This window comes from Podarcis pityusensis (genome assembly GCF_964106645.2).
Source record: "Podarcis pityusensis genome assembly, chromosome: 11".
In the NCBI taxonomy this organism is placed as follows: domain Eukaryota; kingdom Metazoa; phylum Chordata; class Lepidosauria; order Squamata; family Lacertidae; genus Podarcis; species Podarcis pityusensis.
The window spans coordinates 51,483,291-51,500,873 of NC_138036.1; the positions used below are offsets into that span (position 1 = coordinate 51,483,291).

A 17,583-nucleotide genomic window follows, 5' to 3' on the forward strand; every position below is an offset into this window, starting at 1 on the left:
TATAGAGAGAAAAATACGGTACCGCAAACGACAAACGGCATTTCTGTGCGCTCTGGTTTCCATCGCGGTGTTCCGTTGTGCCAGAAGTGGTTTAGTCATGCTGGCCACATGACCCAGAAAGCTGTCTGTGGACAAACAGCAGCTCCCTCGGCCTGAAAGCAAGATGAGCGCCACAACCCCATAGTCACCTTTGACTGGACTTAACCATCCAGGGGTCCTTTACCTTTACCTTTTTTACAGGAATGAGCTTCAGTACTCCTTGGGCTTGTGCACTCCTCACTCCTCAATCACAGCTGCAAGGAATGGATTGAGAGTATCTATGTCCATTTTTAAACTAATTGCAGTTAGTTGTTACATCTGACAAGGGCAATTTGTATTTAGTTTAAACAACGATTTATTGAAAAAGCAGGCTGAAACTGTGGTTTATGACTGACCAGCGTTGCAATGCAGATATAATAAGAAACACTGGCCAGTCATAACTAAGCAGATTATCCCACTCCCTTCTCTTCAGCAAGTAACAAAGGGAGGAGAGAGGACATGGAAGAAAGAAGACCCATTTTTGTGACTATGGTTTAACATAATGTGTGAACTGGGTTGTGATTGATGGTTTGCACTATAAACTCTCTTCAGAAAATGTTCTCTGTAGCGTGCCAAATTTCATATCTGAGAGTTTGGGAGCATAGTCCAAAAATTCAACATGCAAATGAGTGCTTTGTACATGTGCCAGTAATTCATTCTTGTGTCACACTAAATGGTCCTAAAGGACAGAACTTCACACTCAGCAAAAGGATGCAAGAGGCCTTCCTGGGTGGTACTACTTCAGATAACAGCTGGGAAATTATTATTATTTATTAAATTGATATATCGCCCTTTATCCAAAGATCTCGGGGCGGTTCACAAGATAAAAATACAGCATAAAAGCATGAAATAAATAGTTAAAACAAAGCAAAAATCCCAATGGGATCATGTTGTTGAATACTTCTTCTCCCTGATTTATTAATCTTGTATTAATATATTAATTGCTTCCATTTTATTGTTACTGATTTGTTGCTTTTAACTTTGCATTTTTGTCCTGTTGCATTTTCCTGTGAACTGCTTTTATGGTTCTTACATATAAGTAGGCTATAAATATTAAAACTAGACTCTGTTGCATGACTCTGCTGAACAGATATATTAGTTAAGGTCCTGTTGGTTTTACAGATTTTTCCTAAAGAGCACTTCTTACTTCAGACCTTGAATTACTTTTATTATAATTTAGTCAGAAATTAGTCAGTAAGTGATCCAACTGGAAAGTTACATAGGAGTGTAAAGGCTATATAAAATTTAACTGTACAAATATATAATTGCTAGTTGAAACATTTGTTTATTTTATCTATGAATATTTGCTGGGGATACTCTGAATTCTGCCTTATTCATTCCAATGTGATAGTCTCTTTGGATATGTTGATGTGCATGTGAAGCTGCTGCATTTTCTGTTGAAATGAATGAAGCAACTCTCCTGGGAGCATGAATTCTATGTGCATCAAAGTCCTATACCACTGAGTCTCTTGGGCTTGCCGATCAGAAGGTCGGCGGTTTGAATCCCCGCAACGGAGTGAGCTCCCATTGCTCTCCTGCCAACCTAGCAGCTCAAAAGCACACCAGTGCAAGTAGATAAATAGGTACCGCTGTGGCGGGAAGCTAAATGGCATTTCCGTGCGCTCTGGTTTCCATCACAGTGTGCCATCGCACACTGCTGGCCACATGACCCAGAAAGCTGTCTGTGGACAAACACCAGCTCCCTTGGCCTGAAAGCGAGATAAGCGTCGCAGCCCCATAGTCGCCTTTGACTGGACTTAACTGTCCAGGGGTCCTTTACATTTACCTTTTTTATTTAAGCACTCACCTGGGGCCATAGGCAAGTGAGGGGGCTGTCTCTAAGGGACAAAGCAGGCCATGAGGGGAAGAAAGCCCCCTTCTCCATGCCCAGTAAAGAAATGCAGTGGGCTGATGGGAAAAGGTTGGCTACCCCAAATATACTAGTAAAAAAGTTTGCAGGCTTATAGCAAGGCTGGTGTGCCTTATTAGAAGTGGCCCATATGAGTGACTGTTGGGCCGCACCCTGACAATGCGGCACAATCTTGGTGTATTTCCTTGGAAGGAAACCCCAATGTATTCAGTTGGACCTATTCCCAGGTAAGTGCCATAGGATTGCATCCTTTCAAACAGAAATGCAGTCGTACATTGGATCCTAAATGCCTTGGTACTTGAACGCTTTGGCTCCCGAACGTCACAAACCCGAAAGTGAGTGTTCCAGTTTGCGAACGTTCTTTGGCACCTGAATGTCCAATGGGGCTTCCGCGGCTTCCAGTTGGCTGCAGGAATATCCTGCAGCCAATCAGAAACTGTGCTTTGGTTTCCGAACATTTTGGAAGTCGAACGGACTTCTGGAACGGATTCTGTTCGACTTCCAAGGTGTGACTGTAAAGCATTGTTATTTGTGTATTCAGAAAGTTCAGTTATAGAGTGTTATCTATGCATGACCAGTGAGTGCTGGTTGGATCCATGTAGCTTGTATTTATTTTGCATTTCAACCTCTTGGACCATATTCACCCCTTACTCTTAGGAATTTGAAATCTGTTGGCAATTAATGCAATATTATGATTGGGTTTACCATTGGGTTTCCATGTGCGGGTGCATGTGCTGAAGTTTAATCTCTTGGTGCTGGTTGTGTGCATGCACTTATTTCCATTACGTGTGAATGTTTAAGAGTCCTCCTGAAAATGTGATTTTTTTTCAAAATCTAAACAGGTCCACGTGACAACAGCAAAATGGGGATCCTCTACATCCTGGTACCCAGCATAGCAATTCCTCTGGTTATTGCCTGCCTTTTCTTCTTGGTGTGTATGTGCAGGAACAAGCAGAAGACATCTGCTACTACTCCGCAGCGTCGCCAGCTGATGGCATCTCCTAGCCAGGATATGGAAATGCCTCTCATTAATCAGCACAAACAGGTACCATTTAAACAAGAAAAAAAAGACACCAGGTTTTATCCAGTGGTAGCTTTACAGTGACAGGAAGCATCTCCTTGCACAAGGCAAGAAACTCAATTTTTGCCAATCCTCCCCTACCATCTGCAGCCCTCAATGCCGTATCTTAGACCAGAGATGGGTCCTTAAGGTGGTACAACAGTCCCAGCATGGCCAATTTTCAGTGATGATGGGAGTTGTAGTTTGACAATATCTAGAGCAGGCTTCCTCAACCTCGGCCCTCCAGATGTTTTTGAGACTACAATTCCCATCATCCCTGACCACTGGTCCTGCTAGCTAGGGATCATGGGAGTTGTAGGCCAAAAACATCTAGAGGGCCGAGGTTGAGGAAGCCTGATCTAGAGAGCTGCGGGTTCCCCAGCTTTTATCCTCCACTGTTCCAGAAACTCCCTCAAAAATCAGGAGCAGCTTTCTTGGGGACATAGCGGGCTAGATTAAGTTGGGAGTGGGATTAGTGAAATTCAAGTTCCCCACCCTGTACACGGTAATTTTCAGATAGCACACAACCATCATTGGACACAAGCCTGTTTCCGCAAGCCATTCACATGCCCAGTGAATTGAAAATCTTCAGTTATGAGATATTGAGGTGGAAATGATACCAGTTCCGGTGACTTTTAGGGTTAGCAAAAAGGCCATTGTGTTAAAAAGTAGTAGTAGTAGTAGCAGTTATAATAATTATTATTATTATTTATTTATTTATTTATTTATTTATTTATACCCCACCCATCTGGCTGAGTTTCCCCAGCCACTTTGGGCAGCTCCCAATCAAGTGTTAAAAACAATACAGCATTAAATATTAAAACTTCCCTAAACAGGACTGCCTTCAGATGTCTTTTAAAGATAAGATAGCTGCTTATTTCGTTCACATCTGATGGGAGGGAGTTCCACAGGGCGGGCACCACTACCGAGAAGGCCCTCTGTCTGGTTCCCTGTAACATCGCTTTCTAGAACATGAGGAAAATCATAAGCCACTGGGATGATCCTGTTGATAAACGCATGGCAGTTTCTTTTACTTGCTGCTTTAAGACTATTGAAATACTCAGACATGAAATATTTTGTCCTGTATGTGAGTTTGTAAAACAAATGAGATTCCTTTGAGTATAAACGTAAGCCGAATGCACACTTTGATCCATAGCTTTCTTCTTGTCAGAACCACCTAATAATTTGCAACATTTCACTTTGATTTAGAATGAAACTATTAAGAGAATGATTTTGGGTATGTTTTATTTTCAGACTAAGCTGAAAGAGATCAGTCTTTCCACGGTGAGGTTCATGGAGGAGCTGGGCGAGGAGAAGTTTGGGAAAGTTTATAAGGGTCACCTGTTTGGTACAACGCCAGGCGAGCAGACGCAGACAGTTGCCATCAAAACCCTCAAGGATAAAGCCGACTTAGCCCTCCGGGAAGAATTTAAACATGAAGCGATGATGAGGTCAAGGTTACAGCACCCAAATATTGTTTGCTTACTGGGAATAGTGACGAAAGAGCAGCCCATCAGTATGATTTTTAGCTACTGTTCCCATAGCGACCTGCACGAGTTTTTGGTTATGAGATCCCCTCATTCTGATGTCGGCAGCACTGATGACGACAAGACCGTGAAGTCCACATTGGAGCCAGCAGATTTTTTCCACATTGTGACTCAGATAGCGGCAGGGATGGAATACCTGTCAAGCCATCACGTCGTCCACAAAGATTTAGCCACTAGAAATGTATTGGTGTTTGACAAACTCAGTGTGAGAATATCCGACTTGGGCCTTTTCAGGGAAGTCTATTCTGCTGACTACTACAAACTCATGGGGAACGCTCCGCTGCCTATACGGTGGATGTCCCCTGAGGCAATCATGTATGGCAAGTTTTCCATTGATTCCGACATCTGGTCCTACGGAGTGGTATTGTGGGAGATCTTCAGCTACGGCTTGCAGCCTTACTGTGGCTATTCCAACCAAGATGTCATCGAGATGATAAGAAACAGGCAGTTTTTGCCGTGTCCCGACGACTGCCCCGCGTGGATGTACTCACTGATGTTGGAATGTTGGAACGAATTTCCCAACCGAAGGCCAAGATTCAAAGACATCCACAACAGGCTGAGAACCTGGGGGAACTTGTCGAATTACAACAGCTCAGCACAAACATCCGGGGCGAGCAACACCACGCAAACCAGTTCCCTCAGCACAAGCCCCGTTAGCAATGTCAGCAACACTAGGTACGTTGGACCAAAACAGAAAGCACAAGCTTTCCCTCAGCCACAGTTCATCCCAATGAAAGGACAGATACGGCCGATGGTTCCACCACCTCAACTCTACATTCCCGTCAATGGTTACCAACCGATGCCGGCCTACGGAGCTTATTTGCCCAATTTTTATCCTGTGCAGATCCCGATGCACATGGCTCCTCAGCAAATGGCTCCTCAGATGATTCCAAAACCAGGATCCCATCACAGTGGCAGTGGTTCCACAAGCACGGGATACGTAACAACCGCTCCCTCCAATGCCTCAGTGGCGGACAGGGCTGCTCTGCTGTCTGAAGGTGCAGACGATGCACACGCCGCAGAAGATGTTGCTCAGAGTCTGGTCCAGGAAGAGGAGGAGGAAGAGGGCTCAGTGCCCGAAACAGAATTATTGGGTGATAATGACACTCTTCAGATGGACGAGGCAGAATTCCAGACAGAAGCCTAGAGGTGTTGCCTTACTACAAAGACAAAATGGGGCACGTCTTCAGTCCACTGGAGTCTGTTGTCCTTTTGACTTGCATAATCAATGTGTTTTCCCCCCCTTCGGACTTTTACACACACTATAATTCAAAACCACCTGAGATGCAACAATGATGACATATCACGTTTAAAGGATTTTTCTTTCCGGCAGATGTATGCAAAATATGAAGATTGGGAATTGCTGTTTCTGAATCTAGGGTTGATTGCAGTTTTTGCAGGGAGGCTGCTTTTATAATATACTGTTGCTGTGCAACAGAAAGTGGAAATGCATTGCACATCATGTATATCTTGAACTCTGATTGTAATTTTTTTTTTTTAAGGAATTCTGGTAAAATCAGTAACCAAAAAAAGAAAAGGAAAGAAAGAACTGGTCAACAATAATACACAGGATTGTTCTGCCTGTGGAAAGGTGCTCAAGGTATAAGGGACATCCTACAAACAGAATCTTTGTCTTGTTGATAGAGTTGATTTGCAGGGGGGTTATTCAAATATAGGTAAGAAGAGACAGGTAAGAATATTCTTCCAAATTTGAAATATAGCTGAAGTTCAGGTAAGAAAGCAGAATGACTGGTAGTGACTGAGCATTGCATCCCCCCCTCGCTGAAGAAGTGAATTGATTTCCATTATAAAGGAATGGAAGTATAACATGCTTTAGCAGCAAATATATTTTTCTAACTAGAGTAAGTGACCTGGTAGGCTTTGCACTAACTGAATAAGCCAACCTCTTTTGCCTGTTGTGGTCAAATCTTGATAAAGGGCTCAGAAATACATTAGCACATATTATTGATCGCGTTGATCAATAAGAATTTTAAACTCATTTTGAAGGTGCTAGAAAAACACATACCCTCCTTTGTTTTTCTTTTTAAAAAGAACCTTTTTAGAGATTGTAGATCTTTAAAGACCAAAATAAGCAATATTGTATAGAATGTGTGGATACATGTTTGATGCTTTTTTTGGGAGATGAATCATGTACAGACTTTGAAATGTAATTTATGTTTTGTTACATTTTATATGGGTTTTTTATTGCAGCATTTGGATCTTTGAAAAGAATGCCTATATAACTTAACCGTTTACATTATGCTTTGTAATATTTTATTGGGATTGGGATTTGTATGCTTTGATATGTTGATAAATACTGGTCCAAACATTTCATAGCCATACATTTCATACATTCTGTAATATAAATATTCCCTGAATTGTATTATAATGTAGCTACATATACATTGTAGTTCTAGCCTGTAAATCCATCACATGGACTATCTAACAAAGCAGCACATAAATATTTGATTAATTTGTAAGATGTTGTAAAAAGAAAAAAAAATACACTGTAAGTGTGGAAATTCTCATTTCCATTCTGCCATGTTTTACCATATAAACTGTGCCTTTGCGAAGTACGTTTGGGTTACGTGAGGTGCACCATTGCAATCTGCAGCCTGTCTTAGTAACAGGAACTGCTTAACTGGTTTCCAGTTTATCTCTTGAAATTTGCTATGCACTGATAGGTAAACGATGAGAAGCTCTCTTGCTTGTTAATATAAATGCGAGTTGGAGAATATCAATAAATCATACAAATAAAAGTGAAGTTTATTTAGTTTATTAAATGTGTTGATGACCTTCGATACTGTAATGCAGCTCAATTTAAGAACTTTCTCCTCCTATGCACCTGTTTTCTTATTCATGAGCATTGCCATGGCGGCACAAAAAGAATTGTATGCCCAAAGTCCAGAATGGGAGACCAATTCATTCATTCGTTCATTTTAAATGAATGTTTTGCATCCAACCAGTGCCCCTCTGCCGACTGAAAATTATCTCATTTGGTGGAGCCTTCCACCAGAGGAATGGGGACTAAGGCGATCTTCAGTGATGATCTTGTGCCACCTTCCATGCTGCTCTGAAGGATCCTTCAAACCTCTGGAACAGATCTGGGTTAGGGATGACAGGAAAGGAGGGGAATTTGAAGATCCATGTTTTGCTGATGGAAGAATCCACTGGGTCAAAGAGCCTTCCATCCATAGAGCACACTAACAGGACACAACCTGAGGACATCTCAATAGCTTTAAAGGTAAAGGGACCCCTGACCATTAGGTCCAGTTGTGGTCGACTCTGTGGTTGCGGCGCTCATCTCGCTTTATTGGCCGAGGGAGCCGATGTACAGCTTCTGGGTCATGTGGCCAGCATGACTAAGCCACTTCTGGCGAACCAGAACAGCGCACGGAAACGCCGTTTACCTTCCCGTCGGAGCGGTACCTATTTATCTACTTGCACTTTGGCGTGCTTTTGAACTGCTAGGTTGGCAGGAGCAGGGACCGAGCAACGGGAGCTCACCCCGTCGTGGGGATTCGAACCGCCGACCTTGATCGGCAAGTCCTAGGCTCTGTGGTATAACCCACAGCGCCACCCACGTCCCTCTCAATAGCTTTACAATGCAATAAATACACTAATGGCCAAAATTGTGGAAACTTTTGGGGAAAGTGTATTTCTGAGGTTTGATTACTTATAACACCACTTTTTGGGAGTAATAACAAAATTATATATCAGTGGAAAGATAACTTAATGAGGAATGTAATGCAACAAAGTGTGTTCAATTATCTGTATTTTAACAAAAGTTATAGCCAAATAACCAGAAAAAGGAAGCACAACTTGCTTAGGTTGATATGCCGTAGCTTTCCTTCATTTGAATGTAGCCAATGAGCATGAATGTTCAGAGTGCTAATTACTTGTTATAAGCCATCAAACCTCGGAAATACACTTTCCCCTAAAGGTTTCCACAATTTTGGCTACCAGTGTGAATAATTCCCATACGCATTGAGATATTTTCTGAAAATGTTTTGAAGATGCCTTAGTGCCTACTTCTTTGGTCACTAATGTCTGAATTCTTGACTTATAGGACACTGGTACTTATTGCTGAGCTCTTAACTACACTATTGGGATAATGGAAACCACTCTTGCCTAACATAGTAGGTTACCTAATTCTTACCAGAGAACTCCTTACCTGTTGCATCATCGTTGACTCCAGCAGTATTTTAGGCCACCAAGCCCTAAACCTTCAGGAGGCCAATAGACTGCCAACCTTATTTTTTGTTTTACTAATCTCAGACACATATCTAACCCGGAGGAAGAATTTGACTGAAGACATGCTTTCCATATATGTGCTAGAATCCAAATCTGGAAGAAGAATATAGGAGGCACATAGGAACATTGCCGATTTTACAAATTTTAGATCCCCAGCCATTGGTGGCATCTCTGTATAACAAGCCCATTGGTCAAAATTCCATCTCTAGCAATTTTGTACACATCTGATAATTGCTTCTTGTTCCTGTCTGATGTCCTAATTTAGCTACTGAATCCATAAAAAAGTTCCTCATTTTATATATATTTATTTGCGCAGGAATTTTTAAGGATGGGTTTTGAGTCAAAAAACAAGGTATTGTCAATTTTAATTCACTTCTTCATTGCTCCCGATACAAATTCGTTCCATTTCCTTTTCACACAAAAAGTCCAAAAGTAGTTCTCTAATTATTATTATTATTATTATTATTAAAGGTCAGCAATGTTTTTTCTCTAATTGAACGTATCACCTTTGCCTCCAGTAACTTCAACAACCATGTCTCCATATTAAAAAATAATAAATATTTCCGTCTTTGTCTATATAGGAATCTCTGCTGTGATCATATATTGAGATATTACTCAAATATATTGAGATATTATTCCATAGTTCTTGTTATATAGCCATTAATTTGCACCTAGCTCTTTATCTTCAGTTCCCATTTCCTGTTGTGTTTGCCATGGTTTTCCATCCTTATGTTTTCAAAACTCTTCCATTTATGCTTCTTCAATTCTTTTCCCAAGTAAAGCACCAGAGATTTGATAGCTTTTTTCCTCTGAGTTCACTCCAAGTTGCCAGATCGATCTCCAACCATGACAATTTCACTATTTGGCTGTTTCATTCCTCCAAACACCACAATGAAGGAGAAGAAAGTCCTAAAAATGGTACAGGCTTAGGTCTTAAAGTTAAACCACCAGTTCACAGAAAAAATTTAAAAGTAGCTGCTGATGTGTGGAAACATCAATCATCAGTAGTTTTAAAAAGGAAGGGACATTAGTACTCTAATATGTTAGAAATAGGATACAAGCATGTTATTGAACAGGCATCTTGATGGAGATGCATATGGTAAGTTCATTAAAGAATTAAAAAAACTAACTAGAAGCTTCATTCTGTTGCAGAAATATTATCCTTCTAATACAATGATGGGGACTGAGTTGGAAATACATGCTCAGCTAATATTTTCTTAATTTTAATGACTTCTGAAATGAATTTTCTGTTTGAAGTGAAACACTGAAAATTGTGTTTGATGCATTAATTTTTGCACTCCACTTTTCAGCTGCCACATACGTTTCACTGTTGAATAAGAATATCTTACAATTATGTTCATTTAAAGTGATTTAATTCTCAGAAGGCTTGAGGCACTTAGTAGTGTTGAATTATCTTTCAAATTACCCTCAGAATTAAACAGATGTAGTATGACAACAGTCTGCCGCTCAACTGTAGCAACAGAATTGGGTAGTAACAGAATGGCGTTGCCATAACTTTGGATTATTAACCTCCCAAAAACTGTCCTAATGGAGGACAGAACTCTATTAACCCTAGTTGCCAGTGGGAGACTTTTAAGTATTTTATTTTTTTTACACACCCTGCATGGAAGAGTGAGGTGACATTCTGAAGAACTGCCGTGGTTCACAATTATCTTTTTTATGGAGTAACCACATGAACAAAATATTATTTCTTGGACTTATGAACAAGCATCCACAGCATCTGGGGCTTTAGGTCCTGTGGCAACCATCAGTTCCAATAGCTATGGGCAGCCTCAGATTCCATTCCAATCCTCTCCCCTCTGGCAATTCCAAAGCTTACCATCTTGGCTAATAATAATAATATTTCTGCCCTACCCATCTGGCTGGGTTTCCCCAGCCACTCTGGTTGGCTCCCAACAGAATCTTAAAAACACGATAAAACACCAAATATTAAAAAACCCCTAAACAGGGCTGCCTTCAGATGTCTTCTAAAAGTCAAATAGTTGATTATTTCCTTGACATCTGATGGGAGGACGTTCCACAGGGCTGGCGCCACTAGATATTTATATATCTTAGCTAGTTTATTTGGAGTCATATATCACCTGTACATCATTTGAAGGTGACCCGGACACTACAATTAATCCAAAATGTGGCAACTAGTGACTAGGAGTGGCCGGCAAGACCATATAACACTGGACCTGAAAGACCTTGGGTCCCAGTACGTTTCCAAGCACAAATCAAAGTGTTGGTGCTGACTTTTAAAGCCCTAAACGGCCTCGGCCCAGTATACCTGAAGGAGCGTCTCCACCCCCATCATTCAGCCCAGACACTGAGGTCCAGCTCCAAGGGTCTTCTGGTGGTTCCCTCACAGCGAGAAGTGAGGTTACAGGGAACCAGGCAGAGGGCCTTCTCAGTAGTGGCACCCTCCCATCGGATGTCAAGGAAATAAACAACTATCTGACTTTTAGAAGACATCTGAAGGCAGCCCTGTTTAGGGAAGTTTTTAATGTTTGATGTTTTATCGTGCTTTTAATATTCTGTTGGGAGCTGCCCAGAGTGGCTGGGGAAACCCAGTCAGATGGGCAGGGTATAAATAAGAAATTATTATTATTATTATAATTTCTACTACTACTACTACTTGGGAGCTCCCAGCCAGAGTTCAGTAGGGAAGAAGGGATCATCCTTATTATCTGTGAGAGTTTGGTTTTGTCACAGCCTTTGTGAGAGAAATAAAGCCTGGAAGAATTAAGCTCTTCTTTGACCTATTTATGGGGGCTTAGGGAGTGTTTTCTCCTTCTCCCTCTCTTTCCCCTCCCCACTTTCACACACTTCACGCTGCGCAGATGTTAGGGGGAAGAGACACACCTTGACTGCTCTCTTCAATCAGGCTTTTCATCCCAAATATTGGAACTGATTTCTCCTCCAAGGAGGCCCATTTCAGACAAAAATGCTCCTGCTTCCCCATGGAGCCTCATCGGAAGCTCATTGCAGTAGCCAACATGGTGCTCTCCCAAGGTTGAGCTATCTTAACTCCCCTTAGTTCCAGGCAGGGTTGTTGAGAACATAAAATGAAAAAGGAGAGAGAACTATGTGCACACCTCCTTGGAGGAAACGGGGGTGCAGAAATGTAATAAATAAATAAATTAGTCACACACACAGTGTTAACATTTGCCATTAGTAAGAGTAATTATGTATGACTTGGAGTACAGAACAGTGAGTCTATGCAGCCACCTGCTGGAAAATATGACTAACGCCAAACTACAATAATCTGATGCACAAAGAACATTTTGTGTTGCCCTGTGTGGGGAAAATTCAGTGACCACGTTGCGGCTTTTTTCTTCTTCTAATCAAATAAAAAAAGGAGGCTCTCAAAATAGTCTGTTGCAAGGTCAGTGGCCCAAATTGCAGCCAAGTAGCTGATTCACAGGGCCATTCAGAGAACAAATAAGAGATGTGTGACTCACAAGTCTCTTCTCGCTCTGCTTTTAAACGTCGGACAGTTCCCCCTCAAAAGTCACAAATAGGGTAATATCAAAGGAGGAACGGTTAGGAGAGTTGGGTATGTTTAGCCTGGATTAGAGAGAACAGGGAGGAGATATGATATAATAACAAAACTGTAATTGAGGCATCTCTTGCAGAAGGAAGATACATATACAGTCGTACCTTGGAAGTCGAACAGAATCTGTTCCGGAAGGCCATTCGACTTCCAAAACGTTCAAAAACCAAATCACGGCCTCTGATTGGCTGCAGGAAACTCCTGCAGCCAACCAGAAGCCGCGGAAACCCCGTTCGATGTTTGGCTTCCAAAAATAGTTCACAAACTGGAACACTCACTTTCAGGAACTAAGCTTTATGAAAACCAAGGTATGAATGTTTTCAAAAAGCAGCTATTTCACTGCCCCCAAACAGCTGTTTGACAGACCCAACATGATGCTTATATGTGTCTAAAAAAATAGATCACATGCCTTCGGAAAACATACCTGTGTCCTTGGAGGTAGGAAGAGGCCTTCAGTATCTGTCGCTTTGAGGCAGACTTTGAATAGCCAGTTGTTCAGCAGATTGCTGTAGAAAGTGTAACGTCACAGAACAATCAACAGGCTCTTCACTTGCATTCCTTAGTGCGAGGCTGACTTTCTATGAACGTCATTGACAGCGGCTTTAGCTCACTGTTGACATAGTGGCTGTGTGGAACTCACTGCATCAGTGGCGGACTCTCCTTCATTACCCATGTTTAAGCAGAGGCTCCATTTCCTGGGATAGCTCAGTCGGTAGAGCATAAGACTCTTAATCTTAGGGTTGTGGGTTTGAGTCCCATATTGCGCAAAATATTCCTGCATTGCAGGGGGTTGGGATGGATGACCCTTGTCATCCCTTAAAGGTAAAGGTAAAGGGACCCCTGACCATTAGGTCCAGTCATTGCTGACTCTGGGGTTGCGGCGCTCATCTCACTTTATTGGCTGAGGGAGCCGGCGTACAGCTTCCGGGTCATGTGGCCAGCATGACTAAGACGCTTCTGGCGAACCAGAGCAGCGCACGGAAACGCCGTTTACCTTCCCGCCAGAGCAGTACCTATTTATCTACTTGCACTTTGATGTGCTTTCGAACTGCTAGGTTGGCAGGAGCAGGGACCGAGCAACGGGAGCTCACTCCGTCACGGGGATTCGAATCGCCGACCTTCTGATCGTTAAGTCCTAGGCTCAGTGGTTTAACCCACAGCGCCACCCGCGTCCCTTGTCGTCCCTTACAACTCTACAAATTCTATGATTATATATCCAACGTGGGTGGCGCTGTGGTCTAAACCACTCAGCCTCTTGGGCTTGCCAATCAGAAGGTCGGCGGTTCGAATCCCCGCGACGGGGTGAGCTCCCGTTGCTTGGTCCCAGCTTCTGCCAACCTAGCAATTCAAAGCACGCCAGTGCAAGTAAATAAATAGGTACCGCTCCAGCGGGAAGGTAAATGGCATTTCCGGGCACTGCTCTGGTTTTGCCAGAAGCGGCTTAGTCATGCTGGCCACATGACCGGGAAAAACTGTCTGCGGACAAACGCCGGCTCCCTCGGCCAGTAAAGCGAGATGAGCACCACAACCCCAGAGTTGTCTGTGACTGGACTTAGCTGTCAGGGGTCCTTTACCTTTTTTATATATCCACTTATCTGAGATGCTGTACCAGAAGGTTTCCTGCATTGCTGCAGCCTTTCAGCTGTCACACTGAAAGTGGGATTTTGGGGTCCAACTTCCATCAGCCCCAACCAGCATATGGGAGTCCTGCAACAAATGGAAGACCATAAATTCCCCTAGACTATGAAGTCCCTTTCGTATGAGTCTATATGAAATGAGTCCCACGGCTGTATGATAAAAAATTTTATTGGATTATTGTGTTCAATTACAATAATCCAATAAGAGTCTCATAACAATGCCAAATTATAATACAGTTACTTACACCAATCATTCAGATGCCAAATTATACAATTTAGGTGCCCCCCATGTGCTAGAATTGATGATTTGATTTTTTTACTTTATTTCTGCATTCCAAAATCTTACTAATTTCAATTGCACTCCAGTCAAAATAACAATCCCTTATATTGCAACTGCAGTTTTAATGATTTCCATTCGTATTGACACATTAAATGATTTATAAACTTACAGTTGAAGCATTCAAACTATATCCTTGTTCTTCCTGTGTGTGGCAATTATTCTGTCCATGTTGTATCTTCCTGTCCTTGTAAAATATTATGTCTGTCTTTTCCCACTCATTGCTGTTCTCCATCATTCCTTGGGCGGAGCTAATATCCCATTGTTGTTTCAGAAGTTCTCCATCCCTCCGTCTCATGCTTCGTTGTTTTGCAACTTGAGCAGCAGCTGCAAAAGTCACACTGCCCCAATAAATATCCTGTTTTCGCCATTTTTCTCACTGCCTGGGAAGGAGAGTGATCTGTTGAACTTCAAATAACTCAGTGAGTCACAGGGCTGTATGCATCTCAAGTCCTAAAAGAGATGCACAGCCATGTTGCTTAAGAACAGCCATTTATTATCAGTTGTGCTAGGGGAGGGAATGCACATTGTAAATTGTCAGTTGTGAGGGTGCACACCCATCTTCTAAGCATGGTTTCCCCCTTTAAAATACACAGAAGTCAGGGCGCTGTCCTTGATCCCACCATGCACTTTAAAGGGAAAAGTCACGTAAGAAGCATACATGACGCCTTTTCAATGAGATAGTACTTGCGTATCTGTACCCATGTGCAAAACACTTTTATGAGGATGTGGGTGGCGCTGTGGTCTAAACCACGGATCCTCTTGGGCTTGCCGATCAGAAGGTCAGCAGTTCGAATCCCTGCAAGGGGGTGAGCTCCCGTTGCTCTGTCCCAGCTCCTGCCAACCTAGCAGTTCGAAAGCACACCAGAGCAAGTAGATAAATAGGTACCGCTGCAGCAGGAAGCTAAATGGCATTTCTGTGCGCTCTGGTTTCCGTCACGGTGTCCCATTGTGCCAGAAGCAGTTTAGTCATGTTGGCCACATGACCTGGAAAGCTGTCTGTGGACAAACACCAGCTCCCTCAGCCTGAATGCGAGAAGAGCGCTGCAACTCCTTAGTCGCCTTTGACTGGACTTAACTGTCCAGGGATCCTTTACCTTTTACCTTTACACATGTGCAAAACACTTTTGTGAGAAGGTGGATCAAGGATCAGAGGGTGGTGTTTTACATAGTGTCCAAATATTGGTCCTTGGTCTGAATTCTTCATGGGGTTCTTTGCAAACCATGTTACACCCTGTTCATCGTAATGAATCATCTATCAGGAAAGGCTGTAGGATGTCTTCTGCAGCCAGGAGGTCCCTTGTCTAAAACGGACCATCTAGTGGTACGGCCAAAGACAACTCCTGTTTGAAATGCTGGTCAGTCACTCCCAGTCACACAGTAGGCAGCATTCAGCTAGATCCGTGGTTCCCAATATGGGGCACACGCTCCACAGGGGGGCAATTTGAGAATGAGTTATTAACAGTGAAAGGCCTTTGGGATTCCTCCACATGAATAGGAGCTCACTTTTTGAATAGTAAGAATTATATGTCACCGGGGGTGGGGTCAAGTTTTTAGAGATGCTTAGGTGGGGCATAGCAAAAAATAAAAAGGTGGGGAACCACTGAGCTAGAAGGACCAATGGTCTGGCTAGGTATAAGGCAGCTTCCTCTACAGTAAAAAAAAAGGGGGGTTGCTTTTCAAGTCATACATAGAGAAATATTGTATCTTAAGCAGTTGTAGTAAAGAAATTGTACCGTATTTTTCGCTCTATAGGACACACTTTTTCCCCTCCAAAAATTGAGGGGAAATGTGTGTGCGTACTAAGGAGCGAATGCAGGCTCCTTGGCTTCAGCGATACCAACGCAAAGCCTCCAAAGCGCAGAGGGAATGCTCCCTCCACACTCCGGAGGCTTTGTGTTGCTTTCACTGAAGCCTGGAGAGCGAGAGGGGTCGGTGCGCACCAACCCCTCTCGCTCTCCAGGCATCAGGGATAGTCGCCTGAAGGCCTTCGGAGCGCAGCGCAAGTTCCCGCTGCATTCTGGAGGCTTCAGGTTCCTTTCGCTGAAGCCAGGAGAGTCTTGCTCTCCCAGCTTCAGCAAAAGGAACCTGAAGCCTGAGGAGCGCAGCGGGAACTTGCGCTGCACTCGGAAGGCTTCAGGGATAGCCGCGTGCAGCCCCTCCGGCAGGGAAAGGTTGCGTGCAGCCTGTACGCTGCTCTTTGGGGCTGGGGGGGAAATAAGATTTTTTTTCTTGATTTCCCCTTCTAAAACCTAGGTACACCCTATGGTCCGGTGCACCCTATGGAGCGAAAAATACGGTAATTGCCATGGAGAAAGACCATTGGAAGGAGTGAAGAAGGCTCCTGGTAACATTCTCAAAAACAGATCATCCAAAAGAAATGTGCTTTTCATTAAAGACCGTATTTTCTGATCTTGTTGCTATTCAACTCTTCCACTCAGCCCTGGGAAGAAGGCATTGACATCTGTTGAGAACCTAATACACCTGTAATGTGAGCCTTTGTTGTAAAATTCTGAACTGGTGAGCCTACGATGTAGTTTGTGTGCTCTCCCACAAGGTGGTGCCCGCAATCAATCCTTGGCTTTGTGCTTAGCAGCACAATGTTGTTCTCTGCATCCCGATTCTGATGGACCGGTATGCCCTCCTAGCATGCGAAGCAATAACAAGGCAATTACAAAATAATGTTCTCCGCCGAGGATGTGGCACTTGTTGTTGGACGTTAATAACTGATAAAACATTTGCCAGTGATGAGCGCTTCTCCCCTGTCTTGACTCGAGGCTATGGAACTGTTTGCTTTGCTGAATGATTTTCAAGTAACATGCATGAATATTCATGAACTGCACATGAATTAAATTATCAAGGCATCTGTTACACCATCAGGGACTTACTGCTATGCTGGTCACTTGCTGCGCAACTGGAAAACCCCAAACATTCAATAACTCCTCATCGAAATGAAAGGTTAAACTTTATCGCCAATGACTGCTTGTGTTTATGAAGGTTATTAAACATGACAAGCTTTTTACACAAATACAGATGGGTCCTTCTCTCTCTCTCTCTCTCTCTCTCTGTGTGTCTCTCTCTTATGGGCCATTTTAAGATACCTTGAATACCAGGCTACTTTCAGAATCCTCTGTAATAGTAACTAAGAATAGGACAGCATGTGAAATGTGATGTTTCTTACAGTGTCTGTGAAGCCTGAAGGAGAAGCAGCAAAATGATTAACTTCGGTAACCGTGAGCATCAA

At 42.9% G+C, this 17,583-nt stretch overlaps 1 protein-coding gene and 1 long non-coding RNA gene across 3 annotated transcripts in view; one reads left to right on the forward strand and one right to left on the reverse strand.

Annotated features, from left to right (window-relative positions):
• Positions 1-7,314, forward strand: part of ROR2 (receptor tyrosine kinase like orphan receptor 2) — a 154,848-nt gene extending 147,534 nt beyond the window's left edge. For both annotated transcript variants that reach the window (XM_080972452.1, XM_080972453.1), the window contains 2 exons: positions 2,791-2,993; positions 4,263-7,314. In XM_080972452.1, coding sequence (XP_080828578.1) covers positions 2,791-2,993; positions 4,263-5,702 — 1,643 coding nt within the window. In that variant the 3' untranslated portion in view covers positions 5,703-7,314. The remainder of the gene's footprint in view (positions 1-2,790; positions 2,994-4,262) is intronic.
• Positions 1-17,583, reverse strand: part of LOC308458381 — a 146,787-nt gene that overhangs the window by 23,799 nt on the left and 105,405 nt on the right. The window lies entirely within an intron of this gene.